The sequence below is a fragment of the Anas platyrhynchos genome, chromosome 1 (genome assembly GCF_047663525.1).
Source record: "Anas platyrhynchos isolate ZD024472 breed Pekin duck chromosome 1, IASCAAS_PekinDuck_T2T, whole genome shotgun sequence".
Lineage (NCBI taxonomy): Eukaryota > Metazoa > Chordata > Aves > Anseriformes > Anatidae > Anas > Anas platyrhynchos.
In genome coordinates this window covers 56,359,188-56,373,800 of record NC_092587.1, presented here as the reverse complement: position 1 = coordinate 56,373,800, position 14,613 = coordinate 56,359,188, and the positions used below count along the sequence as shown (strand labels likewise).

Sequence of the window (14,613 nt, the reverse complement as noted above, 5' to 3'; positions counted from 1 at the left end):
AAAAAAAAAAAAAAAAAAGGAAAGGGAATGGAAAAGCTTGGCAGACACTGAAGAAATCTGAAACATATTAGACAAAGTAAAGGTTCAGAAAAAAAAAACAGTTGCTTGCCTCGTAACAGTAAGTCTCTTTATAAGGCAGTTTATAGCTAAGCAACAAAGCTGGGAGGAGGAGAGGAAAAGCCTGTTTCATAAACTATCGCAAAACCGCACACGTGGCCAAATCTGGCATGGCTCTCCCACTAGAGTGGAATGCTTCCACTTTGCATAAGGGAAGTGCCGGGCTTATTAATTTCCTTTATCTTAAAAAAATCTTTTTAAGATTCAAAAGGAAATGTAATTTCATTAACTTGTGTTTGTGTAAAAAAAAGAAAAGCAACGGGTTATGTCGTTAGCAGCAAGACAATGCTGCCACTCCATTTTTTTGACAGCAGTCCCCGGCTTCACCAGGCTTGCAGCACTCTGTGCTGTTCTTGTTCAGCTCTGTCACCGTCCAGCTCAGCTGGTGTACTTCACTTCACAATACTACTCAGCATCAACAGGCTCCAATGGCTTCATCAATTATTCTTTTTTTGATTTCATCTCCATCTGTCCAGGACCACTCCTTTCTCTCCTGCTCGGTTTGGTGCTTTGTTTCTAACACAGGGCTAAAGAACAGGATGCAGTGGTGATCTAGAATGACAGTGTTCCTCAAAGTGAATTATGTGTTATATTACTGCTCTTCTGCCTAAGCACAGAGATTTCAGATGTAAAGCACTTGCGGTGCAGGAGAGTGAGCAAAATAGCTTTTCCTCCAGACCCAGCAGGAACCCCTGATTTTCCTTCTATTTTTGTCTAAGGAATAAGGTCAGCACCACACTCTCCAGCTATCTGTAGGTCAGATGACATTCATGATATCAGACAGCCAAGCATGCAAATGAGAGAAGGGAAACAAATATGACTCAGGAACTGAATGACTTCAAGTGCTTATTTCCCAGAAAAATGCATAATCTGTCATCACATATTGGTCTAGCACTAGCAGAACTTACAGCTCCCTCAGAATTCAACCCCAGTGGTTGATGTTCCACTGCCAGAACAAGAAAGGTGGTCCGTCTTTGCGTAATGGAGTTTTTTTTTAAAAAAAAGGTTTCTCTGTGTCTGTTGGCAAGGGGAAGAGCACAAGCCCAGGCAAGGTGAGCACGCTGCATGGAGCAGCAGCCACTCTCCTGTCACTGGACACCATGGTGTCAATCTTTAAAGAAGACACAGGAGCCTGTCCTGGCTCTTTTCCTTGAGTTATTCTGCAGCACAGGCCCAGAGTGTTTACAGCAGAGACTGCAGTAATCCATAAATGCCTCACGCCAAGACCACAAGAGAACAATTGCCTTTTTTTCATGAGCTGTCCCTCAATATTTTGTCAGAAAGCTACACGTCCGGCAAAGGCAAGAGTGATTTTTAAAGTGTTGGTCAGACTGCCTCTGCTGGCATGTGGTGTCCTACCACGTAAATGGTGGGTTGGTGAGAAGTTGCACTGCACATTTAACTGCGACCTTTGGCAAGAAGGAACCTGAAGCAGTCGAAGTGCTCAGTGGAGCTGGAATGTCCCAAGGACATAGTTCCTGATAAACAAACAAACCAAGTGCCTTCTCTGAAACCCTGCTGCCTTTCTGCTGAGCTTAGGGGATTCAGCATAAAGAGAGATTCGGCTCCGTGCAGTGGGGGAGCTCGGAGTGACGCAGCACATCTTTCCCTTGCTCACCCCAGTGAAAGCTGACTGTCCTCCTGCTGAAAAGAAAACTCTGGCTCTGCACAGCTGCATGGGAACAACTCTGAAGATAAAACTAACATGTCAGTGTTTTTTGGCCACCTATAAACCCGCCTGCACCTGCAGATGAAAAACAAACACGCCTTTTAGTCTAGCAGCATGCACTGAATTGCCTTTGAAGAGCATTGAGAGCCTTAAAAGGCAACAAATTATCTTTGTATTTCTTCCGTGAGGCTCCTTGAGCTTGCTGTGGCCGATTCTTGCTCTTGCTAACACTGCTGAACTTACTGCTGAATTTCATAACTAAAATAGATTGGGGCCTAGGCAAGAGCATAAGGTCAGCCCACGGCCCTGAAAAGGCCTTGTGCTTTTTCAAGTACTCCCCTCGTTGCCTTCTCAAATAACTTAACAGTATTTCAAATCTCAAATAATTTAAGAATATTTCAAGATCGTGTGTCAGAGGTCTGCACAGGACTGCTCTAACCCATGCATGTTCTGCAGTGCACCCTGAGCATGGCCCAAAGCTATTTCAGGCAACTGCAAGAGAAATAAGGAGGCAGGATGTTTCTGCTCCATGTGCATGCACAGCCCTGGTTGACCATGGCAACGCTCAGCACAGGCTGCCAAAAGCAAGAAGGCTTTCTTTGGTTTGTTGCTAGTCTGTGAAGGGAGTCTTTAGGGGTGAGCCTTAAAGGGGTGAAACCTGATAGGCACAAGAGGAAAGAAGCAGGGTGGGATTAAAGTTTAATTTTAGACAGACTAAAATGAGGTGTTGAGTCTTCCCTGCTCTCTTGATCGTCAATGGAGAGGGGTAGGCCCCACCAAAGTGTAATTCAGCCTAAGAGTTGTAGACTATTTTTTTTTTAGGGTGGGCTGAGTTGTTTTGGAATTGCCTTTCCTTGGCATTTGACAGGAGAGGGATGTCTACTTCACATGAAACAATTTTAAGGAGCTGAAGTTAGGCAAGATGACTGGAAGCCATGGCATCTGGTGTGACCTTGCACGGGAGGGATGGAGGGAGGAACATCGTGTCACGGGGAGAAGTTACTCATGCAGCAGGAACCACTACAGTATTTGCACGTGCGTTTCTGAGGCAGCAGGGGGGCTACGAAGGAGAATGCTGACACAGCTGGAAATAGAGCAGCACTAGCAGGCAACAGCACGTGACTCTTGCTAATACTTGGTTCCCTGTCATTATGTTTCCAAAAATACACATTTGTGGCCACAGGAGGACTCTGAGGGTAGCAGTTAGGAGAGAGGCTAGCTTTATGGTTGGGCTTCTTCTGACTGGTCCAATAGCCCTTACAGGATGTGTTGTGTGTCCCCCAAACACACTTTATTTGTTTTGAAAGGAGGCATCTGTAGAAGATTGTCAAATTTCCATTTTCTTCCTGAGGACCAAGGTAGTAGTGAGTTTTCTTGAGTCATCAGAGGATGAGGGCCCTGTCTGGCCTCAACCCTGGGCCGATGAACACCTCAGCTGCTGGCACTGCTGAGGGTCACTGGGGTAGACCTGAAGGGCTTTTTGAGGGGCTGAGTGTGCTTCCTTCAGCAACCATGCCAGTGCTGACTCATGGGAGTGTGAACAAGAAATTAGATGCCGGAGTCAAAAAAAATGATCCCAGTTCAGCATTACCTCAGAGGCAATCATTAAGAGCTTGATGGACAGAAGAAGCAAGGAGTTACGTTGAAAGATGCAAGGGTCCTGTGGAAAGGACCCGAGCAGCTCCTCAGAGGAGTGATTTATCTAGATTGTAGGCCCTTTCTGTAAGGGGGATCATGGGCTCAAAGCATGCTGGTGCATGTGTAGACCCTGTAGCACAGATGTTTAATTAGTCCTACACTACCTGGAGATTAGCACCCTGGATGACTGATCACTTGTGTTGCATATGCACAGCATCCAGCCCTCTGTAGTGTAGATAATGCCCTGGCTGGAGAGGCTGGGCAGCCCCAGCTGTTATCTTAGCTACTCTTATCTGCTTAGATACTGCTATCATAGCTTCTTGCTGTAACACCCGCTAGAGTGGGGTCTAAACACATGGTCTTTACTCAGTGTGCCTTTCCTCACAGTACCCTGGTGAGGCAAGGCAGAGCTGTTTTGCAGATGAGGAATGGAAGTGCACTGAAGGCTAAATAACTCATCCAAGGACACGTAGGATGCCTGTGCCAGAATCTAGATCTTCAACTGTTTTGAGGGTAACTGGAAAATCTGAGTAGGTCATCCCATACCAGCAAAATTGCAGGAATAATGTAGAGATGAGGCAAGGTTCACTTCTTCCATATTCAGCGTAAGACTTTGCTCACTTAAGGACATGATGCTTTATTCCAAACATACTATGTCAACAGAAGCTCACATATCGTGATTAATTTTAAAAAATGCTTTCCTTGCATGTTTGCAGGGTGTAGAGGGAAGGCTGGAAAATACAAACCCTCTGGAATGTCTTTTACTGTACACAGCAGCGCTGTTACTGAACTGTGATAACTGCATAACGTGCTGATTAGAGTAATGTCACTAAGGATGGAAAAAAAAACTTACAGGCACTCCCTGGATGCCCAGAAGGTGGCTGGACATCTGTGCATAGAAAAATTAGTAGTGTTTTGTTTTTATATGCAGTATCTGGGTCTAGTATAAAATCCATTAAATCAACAGACATCTGTTCACTGAATTCATAGAGGTTGGAAGCAGGCTGCTAACACCAGAAAAAATAGCACTGATGAATTCTGTGGAAGAAAAAGGGTTGTTGTTTTCTAGGTGGGGGAGTGGAGGTGGAGAGTGAAAGATGAGCAAGTGGGGATGCATACCTTGGGATAGTAGAGTAATAAGGGATTTCAAGGAACAGAATACATCATGGAGGGAAATAGTACCACTTAGGTGACACAGCAGCAAGAATCTATAGCTCTGGGACTTTCTAGGATTTTTTTTTTCCTTTCATGCCTCACCTTATTAATAGTTAAAATGAATATGAACGTGTTCTTTATCAGTAAAGCTGATAGAGAGAAGGATAGGCTGGGAAATGATATGAAATAGTGATTCTCTCAGCTCCCTGTTTTTTTCTTAAAATAATCTTTCTTTTTATTTTTCCACTTTTAGAAGTTGGTATTTCATAGAGTTGGTGGGGAGAAAGAGACCAAATAATTTGAAATGATAACCAAATTTGAAAGATGAAATTTGGAGGAAAATCATCCTCAGTGTTTCAAAAATAAGATATGTTTTATCGGGTCCAATGTACACATGCAATGGCTGTTTCTTTGTTGTGCACAGACTTCAAAGCATGTACGAATTTCCATAAATTGCAGCAGTAAAGTCAATGCAGATAGAGAGACATGCTAATTCTTGATTGATTCCAACTGCCAGTATATCTGTGAGTTCATATTTCAATTAAATTGAATTGTATCTTGGCTTACACTTAAAGGTTATGAAAAAGGAGAAGAAGCATAGTGGAATTATGTATACATGATATTTTCTTTATGGCACCCATCAGTACCAGGCTAATTTTAGGAGGTGGGGTGGAATTTTGTTTCTGCTTTCATTTAGTTAGTGAAACATTAAATCCTTGCTGAGGTCAGCAGGAGTAGCACATGCTAGATGTTTGAGAAGGAGGCATCTGGGATGATGACTTAGATCACGCACCAAAAGCTTGAAATTCTTATAGCAACAACACTGGAAAATAGGGTCATTGTTTAAAAGAAAAATCCCTTAATTCAGAGGAAATAGTTTAAATCACATGAAGGAGAAAGAATCCAAACTTGAACTAATTTCTTCCTGATTATAAGCTACGTAAAGGAAAAAAATGTTCAGGATGTTGGCAGAGCTTGCAGTGTCAGTGCACTGCTCACTTCATGCCACTGGAACTAATGGGAGTGGGAAAAGTGGTTGCTGTGTGGAGTTGCAGTGTCTTGTTACAGGCGGGTATTCTGTCCTAGGAGCAGATCCAGTGATCCCTCAGATCCCCTGAGGGATCCAGCAGATCCCTGAGTCCAGCTAGTGCTGTCAGTCCTTCATCCTAACCACTGAAAGTTCACTGCTTGCCATGATAGTCTAGGAATATAGATTGTAAAGAACTGAAGTGAAAAGTTTTTATCTTAAGATGACTTAAAGCATTTTTATTCTTTCTCTAGATGTACAGAGGCTTCCAAATAATGCCTCATGTCCAGTATATCTACACAGAAGCCTCTGAGAGTCTTTGTGGAGTGAAGCTGGAGGTCAACAAGTACCAGTATCTGATTACAGGTAAAAGACAATGTGCTTCATAATGAAAACATCTTCCATTCTATACATACAGCTTCGAAGGACATGGCAGTTGCCAAGCCTTGCTTCTTGCGAAGGTGTCAATTCACTTAGTTTTGCTCTGTTTTTGAGACAAGCTTGACAGTATTACTCACCTGCATGTTGCTGCTGGTGCTTACATCTGACACAACACTCCTAACGTGCAGAAGTGCTGTAATCTTGCTGGCCAGCGATTCCTGAGCCAGTTCATAAAAAAGAAAGCAGTTGTTGAACAGCGACTGAAGCCAAACATATTGAGAGCATTAGTGGTCTCAGGAAACGAGCAAAGCGCTTGAGCTGTGAAGTGCTAACTTGTGACCATGTCTCTGTTTTCAAGGCCGCGTGTACGAAGGGAAGGTTTACACTGGCCTGTGCAATTGGTATGAGAAGTGGGACCGTCTGACTCTGTCCCAGCGTAAAGGACTCAATCATCGTTACCACCTGGGCTGTGGATGCAAGGTATGTTGCGTTTCCTCGTTAGCTGGTACTAAGGTATTAGAACCCTACAATTCTGTTCACCTTGGGTGCTGATACCAATGATGTTTGTGAACAGTCAGGAAAGCAAATGGAAGACAACAGTTTTTGCAAGGAAAACAGAAAAGCTTAGCTTTAGTTGATAGCAGAGAAGAGATAATCAAATAAAGATGCAGTGTCTATGCCTTTGTAATTCTGTGTTGGAGTTAATTGGGGTTGGAGAAGCCTTCTAGGCAATTTCAATCATTTGCAGATGACTTAAATCGGGTACCAAAGTATTGGCAAGATGTGGACAGCTTTTTTTCCCGTGCAAACAATTTGGATAGTTTAAAACTCACGTCCTAGCAGTGGTACAAAGATTTTGTTCATGGACCCAGGCCTGCAAAAACATAAACATAAGCTCAACTTTCCTTCACCTGAGAAGCTCCTTTGACTCTGGAGTTACCTGCATGTGTGCAGTTAAGCACATGCTTATGTGCTTACTAAGCTGAGGCTGAATTTTGAGTTAGTAAGTAAGGTTCTAGGGAGAGGAATTCTGAATCCTGTATTTCTGGTAAAAAGGCTTTTTATATAATGTTGTTGTTTCATGTCACCTTACCTGGTTGCTCTTTACAATTACAGATCAGGCCCTGCTACTACTTGCCCTGCTTTGCCACCTCCAAGAATGAGTGCATTTGGACAGACATGCTCTCCAACTTTGGCCACTCAGGATATCAAGCGAAGCACTATGCCTGCATCCAGAGAGTAGAAGGTTACTGCAGCTGGTATAGAGGATGGGCACCTCCAGATAAAACGATCATCAATGCCACAGATCCCTGAGCACGCTATCCCTTCCTTATCTCCCCTCTCCCTTACTTGTGGCTGATCTTCCTTTGGACACTAACTCTTACCAGATCATGATGATGACAATGAAATTAGTGCCTGTTTTCTTGCAAATTTTAGCACTTCGAACACTTAAGGAAAAAAAAAAAGAAAAAAAAAAAAGAAAAAAGAAAAAAAAAGGAAAGAAAAAAAGTCTGTGCTACCTTACTGAATTTGTTGTAATCACCTTTTCCATTTTTGATACCACTCATTTTGATCAGATGACATTTGGGAGCTTACTTTTGCACACCAGAGGGAAAAATGGAAGAAAAAAAAAAAAAGATGGAGCTCTTGCTCTCTTACATGTATCATTAGCTGTAGCAATATAATCTCTATTTTTTTAGGAAAACAAAAATCTAAAAACTATGCCAATTAGGCACTGTATTCTTCTATGCGCTGGCTTCCCCTCACCCCCTTCTCATACGCTAAGTGCTGAAAATATGTAGACAAATCTATTTGAAGGAAAACAGGTTTCATTAATCAGATTGGCCAATGAAACAAATCTAAAAGAAACCCAGCCTCAACCTTGGAAAAAATAATGTCCAAAAGAAATCCTCCTCTGTGGGAGAGATTGGCAACGTGATTGACTCCAGCAGTGGGAGAATTCACCTGGTGAGTCTGACCACATCATCTGGTAAAAGCATTGCTGACTGGTTGTCCTAGCTAATTCAGTCACAGGGTGAATGTAACAGCACATTTATAGTTCTGGCTTTCCCCAGAACAAAGGAGAGAGCATTTCGTCTTTCCATTGTTTAAAAAACAAAAGCCACATCCCCTATGTGCAGGGAGGTAAATCCATCTGCAGGAGAGCAGATGAAGTGCTGTGCCATCCTGTTTTGAGCAGCATTGGTCCCTGGGATCTTTGCAGCTTTGCTTCAACAGGAAAAACAGCTTGTAAACACCTTAAACTAAACAGATATGAAAATACCAACTGTAAATCAATCACATGAGAGAGGGAAAGGGGAGACTTGCTAGAGCTCTTACTATAAAAAAAAAAAATTCTATTGCCAAAATAGTGTTTTGCTGAACTAAGATGTATATACACATAATGACATAAGCTATTTTTGACAGGACGTGGACTTTTTTGGTGTTGTAAACAAAAGAATGGTTTGATTGTGTTTAAAGACAGAAATATTGACATTCCGAGTCAGTGAGTTGTTTTTAAGATATTGAAGCTCCAGTGTATCTGCAGTAGTGGCTACAGTCATTGTTTCCTCTGTACCCTAGCACCACGGTTCCTCCCCTGCAGCTATACTAGGCACATTTGTTTATATAGTGGAAGGAAGTGTGTGTGGGGGCTAGGCAAGGAAAAGTGGTCTTCTAATAAGTGCTGGCTGGGATCATAAAATTTCAGCTGCCCAGAGGATTCCTTCTGTGTCAAGTGCTGTTTCCCCTCTAGGCACTGTTAGGCATAGCTCTGTGCATGTGCTCATTACTGTGTCCTGCAGTGATGTGGGAGGAGGAGCCTTACTGTCTTGTGCTTTGCTGTCGACTGGAGAAGTTTTTTTCGTTCTTTTTTTTTTTTTTATTAAGAAAACTATAATATAATTTTTCTTATCAAATAAAAGTATTTTAAGTTTTAATGATGGTGAAGAAGGGGTGCTGGCAAAATGGGTGACTGAGTTTTGGACGGGGAGGGCTTGGGCAGGGAGATTATGCTTAACTTCATTTTTGTATTATTATGATTATTTATCTTAAGTTTCCATATATCTTCAACTCATTCCACTTAGAAAGCAGAGCTGCCACCAGCAGGAAAAAGTGTTGCAGTGATTCCAGCCTGGGGCAAAACAGCATTTTATAGTCAGTGACCTTCACAACTACTGGAGTTTTTGGGGCCTCTTTGCTAAATGGGAAGGAATGGGTGTCTGAGGTGGGTCCTGATGCATTTTTATGGTCCTTCTGTGCTACCAGAGCTCTGGCAGATGTACATGCCTTGAAATGTCCCATTCCCTAGATGAATTGTCGCAGCAAAAAGTTTGTAGCTTCATTTTTAAGATGAGCTTTAAAGGGCATTTTCAAAGAGTTAATGTAGGAGGCGCCTAGGTTTGCTGTGTATTTTTTTTTTCCAGCAGCTCTGAGTGGCAATACAGAACAAAACACACTGCGAGTCTGTTGGATTTTCCTGTGATTCAGGCTTGGAACACTTTCCAAAAATCCTCTTCCCTGTGACTACTCCTAAATTATAGGTTGGAGATGAGAGGGAGAGTAGGGCGCTTCACAGCACCCATCATAGGATCGCGTGGTGGGTTGCCCCTTTTGGCAGAACACGGGGTTTGGCTTTGGACGCAGGGGGGCAATCTCTGTTTGAGCTGTGCACTGCTGACAAAATCTCAGAGGGTCACCAAGGGCAGAGTGGAGCCAGCCTCACCAGCGGTGATGGTTCCACCCTCACTGTCTGCATCGTGTGGAGTCGGCATCGCTGGAGATGGTCCTCCTCAAGCTCAAGGCGACTTTGCCAAGCGGACGTCTCTTTGAGCTGCAGCCACTTTTCACAGCTTCGGAGGCTAAGTGAGAGTGCCCCTCGATGCAGTGAAGTGTTGATTTGAATTTTCATTTAATTGCAGCTCTGCATATTTTACCTGTCACTGATTCATTTAGCTAGCTGAGACATCACAGTATTGCACTCAAATTATTGTGAAAATATTTGCATTCTAATGCTATGAGGACTTGTGTCCCTAAGTAGGATATAATGTAGCTATGTGCTCTGTAAACAGCAAAACAGCAACCACATTACCAGAAAATGAAATGAATACCCATTTTATATTGTAGACGGTAAAATATTTCTGAGATGCAGATAGCTAGACCAGCAAGGGTGGGGATTTGGTACCAAATCTCTTCCCTTGCTGTGTAAAGAAACAGTTCTTAAGGCTTTTAAAAATGTGGAGCCAAAAGGAGGGGGAAGAATCCAGTAAAAATACATTTCTTTTGGGAAGCTTCTTAATTATGTTTCTGTGCATGCTATCAGGGACATGTATTTCTTGGGCTAAATTTTAGCTTGTGTGTGCATTAAGAACCTGACCGAAGGTTCCCTTGAAGCAGGAGGGAGCCATTAGATGGATTGGAAAGGCTCTAAATCAGACTCAAAGACTTCTTCCTTTTCTTTCTACTCTCTCCTTTCTCCTGTCCTGCTAAGTCACTTCTGCTTGCCAATGGACAAAACTCTCCCTCATTAGAACAGGCCATGCAGGATGTGGGCATGCCAGGGATGGGGATGTGAGGAGGCAGGTATGACACTCTCCCCAAAATATTAGGCTCTGGAACATAAAACGGCTTGCAGCAGCACACATCACCTCTCCCATGCTTCTTACTTCACCCTGAAACCAAAGGTTAGAGGGAACTGTCAATGGCACATCTCATGTGAACGTGTCCTTTGGGCATGTACAAGATGAGGCTTTTTTTTCCTCCCCATACTTCACGTACATCAGCATTATAATAAGTAATTTTTGAAGGGCATAGGTCATTTCTGGCTGTTGCCTTTTGTTTTCTTATTTATAGACAATTTGCTTATTTGCTTGAGAGTGCTTTCCCTTTTAGAATCACTATAAAGGTTGGGAATGATTGGATTCAATTTTCCTTTTCCAAAATGGTAGAGAGCAGGAGGAGATCTGTGCTTGGAGTACATTGAATAAAGTTCTCCTGGAATTGCTGAGACATAGTGCTCCCCCCTCTGTGGGAGGCTTCCCCCTCCCTTTCATGCAACAAAACCACAATTTTAGGCCAAAAATCCTGTTTTGAAAAGCTGCAAGATCCTTTAGATAGGACTGTTTGAAAACCTAAACGTATCACCAGCAACCATTCATACTGGCTGGAGCAAAGTGCTACCTCAGGGTGATTGATGGCAAACACTCTGGTGTTTTTCACAGTACAGACTCTTGAAGTAAAAGCCTCAATGGGAACAAACCTCCATTCTTTCAGATGTCTTTGAAAAAAAATATTTATAATATCTTTTCTAGCTTAGAAGGAAGGGCAGGGCAAAATTTTTGCAAAACTTTTTTTTTTTTTTTTTTTTTTTTTTAAGTATCTTTTGGAGCTACCAGTCTTCACAAAAAGCTTAACAACCCACTAAATGCTGCTGCTTTGCCTGTACTGGTTTCTCATTCTTTCTGACAAAGTCTTTCCTTCATAGAGCCACTCTGCTGTTCCTGATAGTCATGGAAATTTGGGGAAGGAACCAAACCTGCGTGAAAAATCTTGTCCAGAAGGAATGTATTTGTTGCTAAATTTTCTAGCACTGTTTACAGTTTTCCTCCATGTTATTTATAAATTTTATATTCAGTGAATGTATATTGTCTTTTAAGGTAATGTTGCATAATGTTCACTTTTTATAGTGTCCTTTTATTCTAAACAGTAAAGTGGTTTTATTTCTATCACAGACATTCTGTCTCTGCTTCACTTATGTTAGTTTCTGTCCACTTCAAATGTACACAAATGGATTTGCAAGTGGATTTGTTCATTTCCTTCCCTTTCTTGATACCATTTATTGGGCCCAAAGCAGACGTTCCACCTCTGGCCATTCTGGCTCTTTGGGAAAGAGGACACCCAGTAGTCCCTCCCTCTTTAGAGTTTGATCACTTGAAGACTTGTTATTGGGGTCATAAGCCCTGGAGAGGTGAAAAGTCCTTTTTGAAGTTAACATCCCACTTGTTAATTGGCCATAGGGGGTCACTACGGAGCAAGGCAGTCATTATGGGTAAGTCATGTAGCAGCACCAGTAGGGCTTTAGACAAACAGTTGCCAAATTTGCTTTTATTTCTAGTAAACAGGGGGAATGGTCGAAAGGTACATGCCCATAGCAAAGAAAACGGAGATTCATCAGTCAGATCTTTTCTGCTGTGAAATGTCAGAGCCTTGTATCCTTTATTTAGGTTTACTGTTTAAGGCTGGGTAAAAATGCCCTGTTGAAATGAGAAGGAAGCTTCAGAGAAAGCATTTTCAACTAAATTAAAATGCTCGCAAATAGGGCCTCCAAAACAGCTGTTAGAAATTTCCTTCATGTCACTTTTACTTTAGGAAAATCACCGTTCTCCACAAGGAGGAAAGAATGAAACAGACTTCTGTGTCTGTTCTGCGTTTCATCCAGAAGTTTGGAAAGTAAGCTTTGGAAAGTTTTAGACATAGAGGGATGAGGGTCTCTTATGTGAGAATTTCATTGCTTGAAATGTGTCACACTGCAAAGAAGAAACACCATAACTCTAGTTAGAAGCACTTCTGGGGGGGGTCAGCTACCAAAGTGCCAGTGTTAACTGGAATAGCTTGAAAAAAAAACACCTCCAGGAAAGGAAAGAAAAGACTGGGGAGGGGATATAATTATAATTCCTGATACATTGAGAAGCTGATGCAGAGTGGGCAAGTTTCACAAGCATTTGATGGAGTGATGGCTGCAACACAGCTTGCTTGGCATAAGCGTTTACTCTCTCAGCCCCTTATACTCATCCTATCAGCCCAGGATACTGTAAGATGCATCTAGAAAGATCTTAGGAAGTTACACAGACTCATTTCTTTTGCTCCAGGCAGAAGAGAAGGGCAGACCCCCCACCTGGGAAGGGCAGGTCTTAATTTGCCCAAGTGGATTGTTGCCTGTGTAAATGTTTGGAAAGTGACTGATTTAAATCAGATTACTTAAGCTTGCATGTCAACAATAGTGTGTGTTCAGATGAGATTATCTGCAGTTTAAAAAGGTTCCTGTATTCTTTAGGAAGTAAGCAATAGCATCTGCAAGTAGGTGATAAGTTATAAAGATGACAAATACATGAAATTAAGATCAGTGCTTTGCTAAACCAAACTACTATACCAGTAACAAATGTGTTTACATGCGGAGGAGTCAGATTTCCAGAAATAAAAATAATGCTAAATTGCCAAGTAACATATTTGTAATGAAAAGCCTAATCAAATCTTCCAAAAATACCATTCCTGAAGTGATAGTCAGCCAAAGTCAAAACTGTCCTGAAGCATTACTCATATCACAAATCCCTCTTCATAAATCAGTGGTGATTAAATGCAACAGGATTTAAGAACTAATTTTTCTTAAAAAATCTATAACCAACTCTTGCTCAATATATAAGGGCCATCCATTTTTTATTTTTTTTCAAATTGGTATTAGTTGATAATACAGCTCTTAACACCGCTTCACTTGAGTGTTTCACAATATGAGTGTACTTACCTTCACCATGTGCCTGTGAGGAATGGAATTGCTGTTGTCCCTTCAGACAGTTACAGGGAACAGAGAATTGGAACACAGAGATAAAGGAGTGGCATTTCAAGGCATTCAGGTACCTAGAGTGCACCGGAGTGATCTTTTACAAGAATCTAAATGAGGTTTCTTTAAGCACTTCAAAGCTCCCACTCGGCACTAATTTCTGCCATCAGGTACCTACACCATATTATACATTGTAGTTGGCCCACAGTGTAGCAAGGAATCTGTGGGAATGGAGGGATTTGAATGTTTTCTTGCTCCAGTTTGACATTGCAACACTCTTAACCTCCAGGCTGTAAACCACACTTGAGTTCTCAATCAAAGGCAAATAAACTCAGCCACCTGGTGCCTTGCACATGGGGTCATGGTTCACACACAGAGGGTCTCCAGAAAACCAGCCAGCTAAGAAGAGCCACTAATTCACCAATATAAGTTAGGAGGAAAAATTCGCCAATAACTAGTCGTCCTTGTAACCCAAAGGAAACGAGACATCAACAGTTTTAAATAAAGCCACTCAGCCATGTTCTCCAGGACCAAAGCCAAATGCAGCGGGCACTTGTGCATACCTCTTTGGAAGGTGCCCTAAGAGGTTGGGATGGTTTCCAGTAGCCACGCAGCACACTGGGTATTTAGGTGTTGACAGGAAGACTAGAGCCCCAGAACCACCAGGAGAAGGAAACACAAGCTGAAACAACTTCTTCTTTTGAGAAGTCCAATTTACTTTGAGTACCTAGTCAGGCTGATAAACATTTCATGGATGGCAATGACATGACAGGCCAAGCAAACTGATGTTGTGAAACAAACATCTCTTTCTGTCCACGTCCCAAATCTTCAGTGTTTCATAAACAACTCATGTTCATTGCTTCTCCCCCACCCATGCTAGAGTCAGAAGAAAGCACAGGTACTCACCATCTGCTTATGGCTTGGGAAGAAAGTTTGCTCCACGAGGGGGAATTTCTCAGGACCCAGCGAGTTGAAGATTTTAATGAGCTGAGAAAACTTGGGGCAGATAGAAGGAGACAAAAAAAAAAAAAAACAAGACACAGTAGATGTCAGTGGCTTATTGTGTAACAGGTA

At 42.2% G+C, this 14,613-nt stretch overlaps 2 protein-coding genes across 2 annotated transcripts in view; one reads left to right on the top strand and one right to left on the bottom strand.

Moving 5' to 3' along the window:
* TIMP3 (TIMP metallopeptidase inhibitor 3) overlaps positions 1-11,717 on the top strand; it is a 36,848-nt gene extending 25,131 nt beyond the window's left edge. The window contains exons 3-5 of the mRNA XM_005011515.5: positions 5,861-5,972; positions 6,346-6,467; positions 7,104-11,717. Coding sequence (XP_005011572.1) covers positions 5,861-5,972; positions 6,346-6,467; positions 7,104-7,301 — 432 coding nt within the window. The 3' untranslated portion in view covers positions 7,302-11,717. The remainder of the gene's footprint in view (positions 1-5,860; positions 5,973-6,345; positions 6,468-7,103) is intronic.
* SYN3 (synapsin III) overlaps positions 1-14,613 on the bottom strand; it is a 189,523-nt gene that overhangs the window by 109,941 nt on the left and 64,969 nt on the right. Inside the window, exon 6 of the mRNA XM_013092067.5 lies at positions 14,446-14,535. Within this exon, the coding sequence (XP_012947521.1) occupies positions 14,446-14,535 (90 nt within the window). The remainder of the gene's footprint in view (positions 1-14,445; positions 14,536-14,613) is intronic.